The sequence below is a fragment of the Rhodnius prolixus genome, unplaced genomic scaffold (genome assembly GCF_049639745.1).
Source record: "Rhodnius prolixus isolate KJV_2025 unplaced genomic scaffold, Rpr scaffold_12, whole genome shotgun sequence".
NCBI classification, from domain to species: domain Eukaryota; kingdom Metazoa; phylum Arthropoda; class Insecta; order Hemiptera; family Reduviidae; genus Rhodnius; species Rhodnius prolixus.
Genome location: NW_027411635.1, coordinates 6,381,545 through 6,393,775, shown reverse-complemented (window position 1 = coordinate 6,393,775; position 12,231 = coordinate 6,381,545). Strand labels below are relative to the sequence as shown.

Below are 12,231 nucleotides of genomic sequence, written 5' to 3'. Positions count from 1 at the left end.
GCAAAACTATTTTATTTTTAGATTTTACTTATTTACGAATTTGTTAAATTACTAGAATCACATATTCATCAATATTATTTAATAATTTTTATTTCCCAGTACAACTGAAATAAGTTTAATTCCGTGTTTTCTGCTTAAATTCGCGCCCCCCTCCATATATATATAACTCCAACTATAAAATTCTAAAACATTATACAGACTCTAAACATAAAGAACTCTTAAACAACTACTGGATTTCATTAATTTTTATTTCATTATTTTTACAAAATACTTCACAATTCATTACCATGTTGAATACTACACATATACAACATGTAACCTTCCTCACTCAGTCAGCAAGTGTAGTGCGAGGCGGTAACGTAAGTGAAGTCAGAATCTCTACACCAAACTTATTAATTTACCATCTTATGATGGTTAAACGTCCGAAACCAGTCAGTGATAAAATTAACGTGCTATGACAGAGTAAATCAAAGGTATCCTAACCGTACCTAACCACATTTTCAACAGTTCAGCTTGTCAAGCTAAGTTGCTAAATTTATTTTACAATCTTTTTATAAAACTTAACAAAACAAATGCTAACACCTACTTTAACAAGAAATTTTTACACTGAAATATCACTCGGAAATATACCTGTTAACATTAACAGCAAAATAATCACTGCTTACAAAACCAAAATACAGGCACAGAGGTTGAATTAAAAACGAAATACTAACACTTTTCTATAAAAAAGACATACATAATAACAAACTCAAAGACCTTCACATTGAACTGGCCAACATTTTTCTTAACTGTATTATTTATTACTTTACTTATTATGTATAATGTATTTATACTTAACTGTATTATTTTTCTTAACTGTACTTAAGTATTATTGTGCCCAAATACAGGACAAGATTACAAAACAAATGGACGTCAGATACAAAAAACATAGCACTAAAGTAAACCATCTTTATGAAATGCAACATCCACAAACTAAATACCAAAATAATGGTGCATAATATTATATAATATTGCATTTTACACAAGAACTATAAAACTTACAACAATCTCTAATAACCGCGCCAAAAACATTGAACATCAAACGTTCGACGTAGAATAGCAGTAACATTATTACCACATGATAAACAAGAACATGCACGACACTTAGCGGTTGGCACTATCTAAAAGATGCATAAAAAAACTGAAGACAAAGAACAAAACAGACAATCATGAACTAAACACAGAAATGAACCTAATACAGAAAATAAATCAAAATAATCTTCATATTAACTGAAGTCGGACAAAGGCAGCTCTACAGTAAATACCAAAACGATAGACTTCATCAACTAAAGCGGACACACAATTTACGAACGACTCGACAACACGTTTCCGACATCAAATCAAGATAGCTATAAAAACAGTCACCTTTATCGAACCTACCATGAAGCACAAATACGTATCCATGCGTGCTCTGACGGATAAAATAAAAAAAACTAATTAATCTTAATCCCGTTACATTTATGTTATTTTTTTAAACTGAAAACTATGCAACAGTAACATTAAATGGTTACATACCATCTAATATTATTTGATTTTTCCCAAATTTTATAACCATTTACATACAAATATTTAATTTAGCAGAAATTTGTAATTGTTTATTCATACATTTTTCCATGTTTTTTCACTTTTACTTTAGTCAATTGTAAAAAATTATATTCATTTAAAATTTGCTTTTTTTTTTACATATATGTAACTAATTTTAATTTATTTTAAATAGAAAAACTTTAGAATGAAACAACTATTTTGGAATAATCTGACAAATTATAAAATACAAAGTTAAAAAAAAGGTTATAAGTAATAATCAGTAATTTTTGCTAACTTTATGATAAACTCATTAAATTTTTATTATTTTGCTAACGTTTAAGCCTTTTCATGAATCTTCAGCGGTTGAACCTGAATATTAACTTATTAATATATTAACATATTGCATTATTATTGAGATAAAATTTTCTTAACAATTTTTAGATACCTTCGCAAACCTTTTAAGGGAACATTATTAATGTGAATATTCATCAAGATTCATTTATCTTAAGCCTTTCAGGGCAATCTTCAGCGGTTAAACCTGGATATTACACCAATAATTATTTGTGTACTATAGTGCACTTCATGATATATAGTGAACATCTTGTCGTTGTATAGTCTTTTTTTTTTCCATAACTTATGATCATTCTTTATTTATGATTCATTTCACTAATGTAAAGTTTGTAAGAGTAAAGAGAACGATTTCAATTGTAGATGTTTTATTATAATTAACAGAAGACTAGCTAAAAATTAGAAGTAAAAAAGTAAAGAAGTAAAAACAGTGATGTATTTCTGCTAAATAAATGAATATTGATATAACACAAATTTATAAATAATAAAAATATAAATATTAATTTATAATATATATATTTATTATTTATGAGTAACGTTACGTTACTACATATAGATAAAAAGTGTATGCAGAACTGAAAATGGCCGAATGAGTTCTAGAGGATCTTTAAAATGAAATAAAAGAGAACACTATGTTCAAAATCTATTTTCTATTTACCCATGCGTTCGAAAGTCTGGGATGGGATACCTAATACCTGAATTTCTCACGTCGTGATTATTGCTTCTTTAATCCAATTAGAACATCATTAGCGCACAATTCACCGGTTCTATTTGCCCGGTTTGTATGTAATCGAGGTCATTTATGAATGAGGCGAACCGACCGGAATGGACTAGCCGATGAAGTAGTATATGTGGTAACTATGAACCATGTTGGTGGCAAGGTTACAGCCTCAGCGTCTTGGGACGAGGACGATGATGACGGCCTGGATGAAGATGAGGATGAAGAGGAAGAGGAGGACCGCAGTAGACAGGAACAGCTGACTGCGGACACCCACAACGGTAACGTCAAGGAGACTGCAGCGGCCATCTCAGTACGCAATCAGCCCAACCCCAGAACGGTAACCTTTGCCTACTACATTAGGGAACTTCACCAGTTGCTAAAGTAAAATGTAGTCAATTGATCAGTTTTAATTTGATTAAGGATCAATTCATTAAAAGAAAAAAATCTGATGTGAAACACTCACACGACTTTCTCTTACTGCAATTCTCACAATTTTAACATAAAAATTTTCTTTTTATGCAGACTAGTTACGTTACCAAGGCTCTATAAACAAAAATTGGGTTTTCGTAATAAAGTTTTCAAAAATGTGCATAAAACTTTCAATTTTCCACTATAGTAAAACGGTACTTCTTTGGACTAGTGGATTTGATTTAACCACATCTCTCCGAAAAACCTTAAAATCAATTTTCATGAAAAGAAAAACTTAAACTTAACTCTTTAGATTGTGAACGAAAGCTAAAAAATCACATTCACTCGATTGGCGATGAAGGAGCTTAGGTTGTTTTCCCTTAAGGTTGTTGCTCGATTTATTTAGTCACGGATAAATCTTAGGCCTGGGACTAGGTTTTTATTCTCTGTTCGGTCTGTTGCTGATTTGGGGATGGGTAGGGGTTGTTGCTAGATAGGCCGGGATGGGCTATGGATAACGCAGGGTTTTTCTCCCCTGTGACGAATAATAGTTGTAGGTCTAAAAATTATGTCCAGTAAAAAAATGATACTTTAGTGCAGGCCTGTGCAATCCGTGGCCTGCTTAGCATTTTTGGGCATAAATATAAATGTTTGAAGCTCTTTTAAATTTAAGAATCTCCTCGTGCTTGCCTTAATTGTAAACAGTATTAAACAAAATATATTTCATATTAATTGTAGTAATACTCGATAAAATTTGATTCAATTCCTTATTATAATTGAATGGAAATTGTTACTCCAAATATTTCCCAATGGATAACTTCTTTGGAAGTTATTTTCAATACTTCTACCTCCAGGTATTGCAAGATAAACCAAATATATCGTTAGCAAAATATAGTATTTTTAATTTAAGGTGCGTCAACATCACATTCCTTGTAAAAAAAAAAAACACGGATCCGTTTTTAGTCCATTGCGATTCCTGGACGACACGTCTGAATCCTTACTTCTAATTATATTTCAAGAAAAATTATTTTAGAGTGGAATAAAAATGAATCTGTTTTGTTACATAAAACAATTTTTAACACGCATAAAAAACACGAGTAATGATACAGGTTATTTGGCTTGTATTTACTTAAGGTTTATTCTCTCAAAACTTTCAGCTAGGTTCTGACAATATTTAATAGGCCATATACTATCAATAAAAACTAGAATAATTGTGGAAACTTTTAAAATAATAATAATTCTTTATTTTTAATTTAAAGGCATGTCAACATACCGAGAATAAATAGAAATATGTTATCTACGGCTTGGAATTCAATATTAACTGATCTAAATTTTTATTTCTAAAATTCTATTCGAAAAAAGTATGGAGTATCAAAAACCAGGTATGGCTAGAAAAAAAATGCTGGTATTGTATCGAGAGTATTGAAACCACTCTACACATTATGTTTATCTTTAAAAAGAATCAGTCGAACAATTTCACTTATAAAGAGCCCCATATTATTTTCCTTCCGATCAATAGAAAATAGCGCTTTTCATCTGTTGAATCCAAACACTACTTTAAAGTAAAGCAAGATTAGGGAATGATAAATAGTTAACTAAATGTTAATTTTTTCAGGATAACTTCTAGTCACCCTGAAAACATATTTTAGAAAAAGTAAAAACCTTACTTTTTTCTAGAGTTGGTTGCAGAGTAGTTTTTTGAATTCACCACTAATGCGGTTCGTCAGCATTTCAAAATTTTGTAAGTAGCTCTTTGACTTAAAATGGTTGTATAGGCTTCGAGGAACCTTTCACTCACCCCTTCCAAAAAGTGCCCTTAAGAAACCTAGTTCTGGCGACACGGTCTCGCTGACATAAATAGTGGATACTGTTTCTTCAACCCTTCATCATTATTCATACATTCAGGACTGATTGAATGCTTATGTAGATAAAAGTTCAGCCTTCCTGCTGAAGTCTTCCTGCTCTGTCAGCATCCTTAGCGAAACATTTGATCTCCCTGTCTGGCCCTGCTTGGGACCCATATGTTACTTTCCAGTGAATGCTTCTGAGGACAAATAACTGTGCAAATATAAATATGCGATCTAGAACCAGTTTCTTCCAAATCGTTATTGTTTTGCATGATACTGAAAGGTTTTGATTGAAAAAATAAAAAATAGAAAAATAATAAATAATGATAATGTCATCTGCCCCACTGTTCTTTCATTCTTAAGGAAGAGGAAATATAATAATTCAAGCGAAAGAACTCTTAGAGCAGCCATGATTCGACATTCAGTTTGTTTTTCAGAATGCTGTTCATTTCCCAAATCCTGGACTGGTTGCAGTAATCACTAATGACCATCCTCTCTGACTTAGTTAAGCAAGTTCAGTAGAAGCAGTGGGAAATGTATGGAGAGAAGGAAGTAGTTGTAATGTTAGGTGGTATTCAAATTGAAATGTCAACTTTAAATGTTGAGCACCTGCCTGGAAAAATTGGGTGGTTTTAGGCTTTTATCGAAGCAGAAGTTGCAAACATATTAGTTCCTGAATGAAGCCCACATCACACGAACAAGAAGAGCATTAAGAAACTGCCGAAGTCTCCATCAAACCTACTTTAAGTCACTTCAAACTTTGAAGTGAATGCATATGAAGGCACACAATTTGAGAGATAGTGCAGTTCCAGAGAGAACATTTTCCTTAATTTAAGTGCTGGTTAACTATGGTTGAAATTGAATCAGTTGTTCTTATTCTCATTCGTTCTTTCAGACATCATTCTAAATAATATCAGTGCCTTGTAAGAACTAGCACCCGGTTTCATGCTATGGTTTATCTTATTTCAATTTCATAGGAAATTGCTGGTCCTCAGGCTGCCAATGTGTTGATAAAAGCAAATTTTTAAACCGGGAGAAGTTTAATACATTCACCACAGAGTGCTTCATTCAAAGAACAAGATGACACAATCTATCGTAAGTACAATAGTTTGTTTTCAAAAGGACCCTTGTAAAAGTAGCTAGAAAATGAAGAATCAGAGTAACCGTACATGAGGTGGAGATCTTAAAAAGTTATTTCGTCATGAAAACCAACTCTAGCTCTTTCTTAAGGGGGACCTAACCTCTAAGTTCTAAAGTGATATCCTTAAATGTTTATGGTAATATTCCAGTGAACACAGAAATCCACCTTATTGTACTGTTGAGTTTTTGGTGTAACCGTAAAGACCAAATGCTGAAACCAACAACTAACTACAAATAACTTTCAAGAGTATGCCGTTGAAATATTTAACTCAACCATTCCAAACAATATCTGTTCTGGTTAGAAGTTGAGTGGGAATCTACTACTTGCAAAATTCTCTTTAAAAATCGTAGAAAAAAGCGTGAAAATGGAGTATGTATTCGTGCGTAATCAATAACAGTTGCCCCTAAAACTTGTCAACTTTCTTATGGAATAAAAAAACAAAATTGAACAGCTTTCTCACATTGTGCCATCAAATATTTTAAGGATCATGGAAAGCAAGTTACCTTTGCGAATGGTGAAGGACTTCAAAGTATGTTACAAACACACAACGCACATACCACACTGGAGGACCTGGAGTCTGAAGTATATTGTACGCATCAAGAAGCAGAAAGTCGCTTGATTTTGCGTGCACACCATGCTATGCAACATGAGCCTGAAGAAATTCTTTTTAGAATTGTTGACACAATGTTGACAAATGCTGTGTTTGTTGTGATGCTGTGTATATACTGTGTACATCATGCTCAAAGAATGCCTGCAGGGATGAATTATGGCGGCTTTTGAAAGGAGGAAACAGTTTCGTTACTTAACGGCCCATGAAATAGAAACTGGAACAGGATCAGATAAATCACGAGCAATACTCTTGTTCCATGTATTCACGGAATGTAATACAGACCGGCTTTAAAGGATTTTATAAGAACACTGCCTGATCCGTTTGGTCAATGTTACTGTACTTACGGAACTCATCAGCATCAACAAACCTACCTAACGATTATTACCTGTATCGAAAGATTTTTAATCTTACTTTACGACCTAACAATTTGCTCATTCATACAGGAAACAAGGAAGAAGAAGCTGTTCATAAAAAACAGCAATGTGCAATTGATTCCACCTACAAGAGCAGCATTAACGGAAAATGAGAGAAGAGCTACATAGTTAACAGAGCTAACTTGTATGGAGACAAGTTATCAATCCTAGGCCAGTGCTTCCATCGCCATTTGAAAAGGGATAGAGTCAGAATCCTGGTGGCAGCTAAGAACCGTTATGGACTACTTTGATGTTATGGTCAAGTATTGAATGCATAAAAGATTTAAGACTGCCATAGTTGCCAAAAATTCTAATCTCAATACCCGCCTATGAATTTTAGTGAAGGAGAGTGTTCAATCTTGCAAGTAGTAGTAATAATAATGTAAGCATTATTATGTGGAGGATTCTTGTAGAATTGGATAGAATAGCTTAATGGAAAAATAAGTACAATTTTTTTTATCAAATAAAAAGGTACGGGAAAACAAAAAGCATTTTCTGCTTGGTAAATTACCGTCAGCCTACAATTGCTGGTATATTTACAACACTTAAAAAATAGTATTAGGTAAGTACAAATTAACATTGTATCTCTCCTAATTTGCAATTAATATTTATTTAGCTGTTATATTCAGCTATGAGAAAGGTCCGATACTTATAGGCGATAATATGGTAATAAAATGTATTAGTAATGGAAACTGGACTCATTTGCCCTCTCAATCATTGCACACCTAAATTCTGTTTTGAGATTAGAGAGAATAACATCTAAATTAATATCATCGTATTTGAAAAAGTAATTCCATATTTAGTACATAATTCAAGGCTAGCCTTATGCTAATTCATTTTTTTAATTATAAAATTTCTGTACATAACATTTATCACCACCTTAGCCTTATGCAAATTATCCCAAAAGTGTAGTTTTAAATTTACGAGTGGGGTAAGACCAATACCAAGATAATTGTAAAAATTAAGTTTCCAGTCTTTTTCCTTCTAGGTTCCACTTTTCATTTTTTGCTAATCTCCCACCCTTCTGGAATACCATCATTTTTTATTTTGTCAAATTAACTGCAAGATTCCAAGTATTATAGTAACTTACAAGCCTATTAATCATCATCTGCAGGACTTTTCGCTCAGGTGCTACCAAAACCAAATCATCAACGTACATTCAGGTGTGAGCGGATATTCACATCCTCCATCCTAATACCATCTTCAATGAAGTCATAGAAATCATTTATAAATAAAGAGAAAAAACTTTAAACATTAATAAAAGGGGTTGGAACAGTTAATTAACACGCAAGAAAGAGCTGTCGGACATTTTTTGTCTTATTGTGCAGTTTGGTGAAATGGTTGCCGTTGCGCATCAGCCGAGGCCCAGTTTCTTAATTAATTTTTTATTTTTTTATGATTTAAGGCGCGTCAACATCTAAGGTTATTGGCGCCCGGGACCTCCGCGTGGGAGTCCAGCATGCTAACCGCATCGCTAATCCCTTCCCTCCCAATTTCTTAATATTTTTTCTTAAACATGTTTTGTTCCAAATTTCTTGCCTTTACGAAAAAAATGCACAATTCATGGTTTTCTTTGGGCTTCTCTGCCACAGTATTTAGCGCAGCCTGATTCTCACCTCTTTATTATCTCTCAGTCTCATTATCAGAACATTCATTTATATCAATGATGATCCCAGCCCGGAAAATTCATGGCCCATACCCCAAGAACCACAGGTCTCCTCTTGTGCCAATCATGTAACCAAGTCCAGTTCAAGATAGCCCTGTTTGCTCTTGCCTAGAACCATCAGAACAGCAGCAGACTGCTTTTAACGCCACTCACTGCTTTTAACTTCTTGAGGGTATCCACTCCCCCGGACAACAACTTTTCGCTCTAAAAATCTTAGTTCTTAATTGTCAGTTCTGTTTTGGAGAGCATAAATTGGTTCGCTTGCCTAAATTTACTCTCAATTGTAACATGAGTCCCTCTAAATATAATACCCATTACACCCTATTCCTTTAAATCTCATTCTAGCATAGGCATCCATTGTAACTTTTTACCAATTATTAGGAATAGATTTAACTCTATAAAATTTTGAAAAATTACACTTTAGAGAGAAGACCTTCTATTCCTATTCAATCCTTGTAAAAAAAAAAAAAAATTATAGAAAAAAAAAGCTTTACAAAAGTGATAGATCATTGTAGGACAGTTAGTATGAGCATTTTAAAAGAAACTTGTGTGGCTTTCAAGAAAATAGAAAGGATTCAAAGTTAGTAGAGCTATTTTTTTGTAGAGCTGTTCTGTTCATACAGACCTGCTTTATTTATTCATTTTTTATTTTATTTATTTTTTTATTGCCTGTACATATAAGAAAAACAAAAGGCACGTCAATAATATTACAATTCCTTATAATAAAAATTTTAAATGACTGTGATTTAATCAACTTTCTTGGTATAACTCACTGAACCAACAACAAAAACACGTAACAACTCATTTCAGTTCGAAGTCATCGCTCACCAAAAATTTATTATTGCGGAACCACCGAAACTTTTCGTTGTGAATATTTAAAATATTAGTAAAATTTAATATTAGAAGATTTATCAGCTAGAATTGTAATCATTGCTGTGTGAGAAAGTGCTGTGCGAGTTCACACTTCATTTTTATTATTATTTTTTTTTTTTAACTATTAAAGAGTTCACTTATGCAGTGATTCATTTGAAATCATTGTTTCTTTAAATTTTGTTTTGTTTTACACGAACCAAAAATGTTTTGTTGCATTTAGTTCAGTTTGGCATAATTGAATGTAATAAATATTAAAATCATTTTCAGTTTTTGTTGGATTTTTGAGTAATTTCAAGTGAAAAACAAAATGGAACAACTTAGGAATTTGAGATATCGAATTAATAATGCTCTCAATTTCTGGTTTTAGGACTGCTTAGGTCATTAGCACTCCTAATATCTGGTTCTTTTCTAGAACGTTTTCCACTTAGGCTAAGATATATTCCCTTAATCTATTAAGCGCCAACAAAAATCTTGACCAGCAAAGTTAAGTTTGGCCTCATGCATTAAAAATTTACTCAACATGTCTCCTATTATTATCATCGACTCAGCCTACGAGAGAGATTGTGAAGCCATGGTATGCCATCCTTTATATACAAAGCGATCAGGATTATTTATCCCTTGGATTAAATTATTCCTTCTATACTCTTACTTAAAAACCATAATTATTTTTTAAATACCATTTATTGTGACACCACTTCGCACGCCTTTATGTTAATTTCGGTCTCGGATGCCGGAACACTTATCTTCCTACACTTAATGGTACTGGAGGATATCGTTCATTTTTTGGTATGCGGGACCAATAAGCTTGTCATTCACATATTTAAACGACTAGTCAGCACAATACTGGCCCTTCATTCTACAATGGACGTCAATCGGTTTAAAATTTGACTAAGCAATAACAGAAAACATCCCGTTGTTTGTTTCGGTGTACGTTACTAATGGGGCGATCATCGTGAAACTTTTACTGCGCTATTTGTACATTTGCGCGAATGCTGCCACCTAGCAGCCATCCGACGAATCTTTAGGAACATGTGCAACAACATGCAGTGATTATTTCGATTTTTCATTCCACTTTTTCATTTGGCCCATACTCATATGTGTGTTGTCTTTTCCATAAAAATTGGCAGAAATTAGATTGAATTAGAGATTGTCAGGTTTGTGTAGAGAACTTCGACTTAACTCAGAGAGCTTCTGTCACTACACTACCATCTGATCAGCCAATCTTTGAAAATGGGTAACAATCTGAAAATCCGGCAGAATGATAGAAAACTATCTAACTAACCATGTTAAGGCGGATACAATAATCAATATTGTCCAATATACGGATGCTACCAAGTGTGACATCAGAATATCGTTCCGATATGTGTCGATTTGCAAAGGTACGCAGATTTTCACGTTTTCTGCCTTCTTTCTTTGAAGAAATCAACATGCCCCTTATACAGAAAAAGTTAATTGCAAACCAAATGGCTTTTTTTTCGGAAATTCGTATTGGTAGAAGAAGGTAGAAGTTACGTATTAGCTAATGCAAATTTTGCAACGTTAAACGAGGACTAAAAAGGGCCATCCGCGGCGGCACATTACGAACAAAACGAATGGGGTTCAAGTCATATTTTAGTGCTAGGTGAACATGTGCTTTTCCTATATGTAGTTTAGATTTCAATTACTACAAAAGTATTGTGAAAAATACATTTCAAGATCTAGCTATATCGAGTAATTATTCCTAGGCTTGTGGCGAACCCAGTAAAATATTAATAAACGGGTGATTCAAAAGATAATGAAAGCGACCAATCATTAAAAACACCATATCAACAGGTAACACATTTTTCAATTAAGTGCTTTATCTTACATTATTTTTAACTCCAGTTAACTACTATACACATACCTGTATCCATATACACACATCTGAAATACCCGATAGTTGAACTATTATTCAGAGTCAAAAGCTACTTAACCAGTTAAGCTTGTTTGACGCGTATACACGTCAAACCAAATCTCTGTTACGGTGCGTTCGACGTGTATACTCATTGTGAAAAGTATAAAATTGCCATTAACTATAAAAACTTGAAATTTAAATAAAGTACAATAAGAGTATTATTTGGTGGGATGTTTCCTTTATCTTACCAATAGAACTGCCAAGTATTTTATACGGAGGGAGGTGGTGGGAATCAGCCAAATGATAAGTGGTTGGTACATGTTTGGTCTCCGCATTAGAGATTCGGGAATTCGGCACACAAATAGAAGCTCTCAACCCTTGTGCAATGCCGTTTTTGCCTCAGATACAGATTCAGACCTCAGTACGAGCATGATTTCATTTTGCACAGAATTCAGAGCTCTTTCTTCCTTGTAAAAGCTCTTGTGTCCCCAGTTAACTACGCAATGCATACGTGAAGCGGTGCAAAATTTTGAAATGCACAGAATGCTCTGTAATGCCCCTGAGATTGCGGAAAAAGTGCTTGCAGTGACTATGCACGACGTTGTAAACTTTTGGTTGTTTTGCCCTGCGTTCGACGTGTATACACATCATTGACTGAGAGTTTTTTTTAAAAAAAACTAAATTCTACGCTTAACTGGTTAAAGTAAAAACCCAAAGCTATGAACGATTTAGCTGTTAATAAAGTCTAAAAGAATTTAAAACAAATTA

At 33.4% G+C, this 12,231-nt stretch overlaps 1 protein-coding gene across 2 annotated transcripts in view; it reads left to right on the top strand.

Annotated features, from left to right (window-relative positions):
• The window catches only part of Klp10A (kinesin-like protein 10A), a 63,414-nt gene that overhangs the window by 8,526 nt on the left and 42,657 nt on the right, over nt 1-12,231 (top strand). The window contains exon 4 of one of the 2 annotated variants that reach the window (XM_074143120.1): nt 2,793-2,969. The exons of the other annotated variant lie outside the window; for it this stretch is intronic. Within the exon in view, the coding sequence (XP_073999221.1) occupies nt 2,793-2,969 (177 nt within the window). The remainder of the gene's footprint in view (nt 1-2,792; nt 2,970-12,231) is intronic. 2 annotated transcript variants of the gene reach the window in all.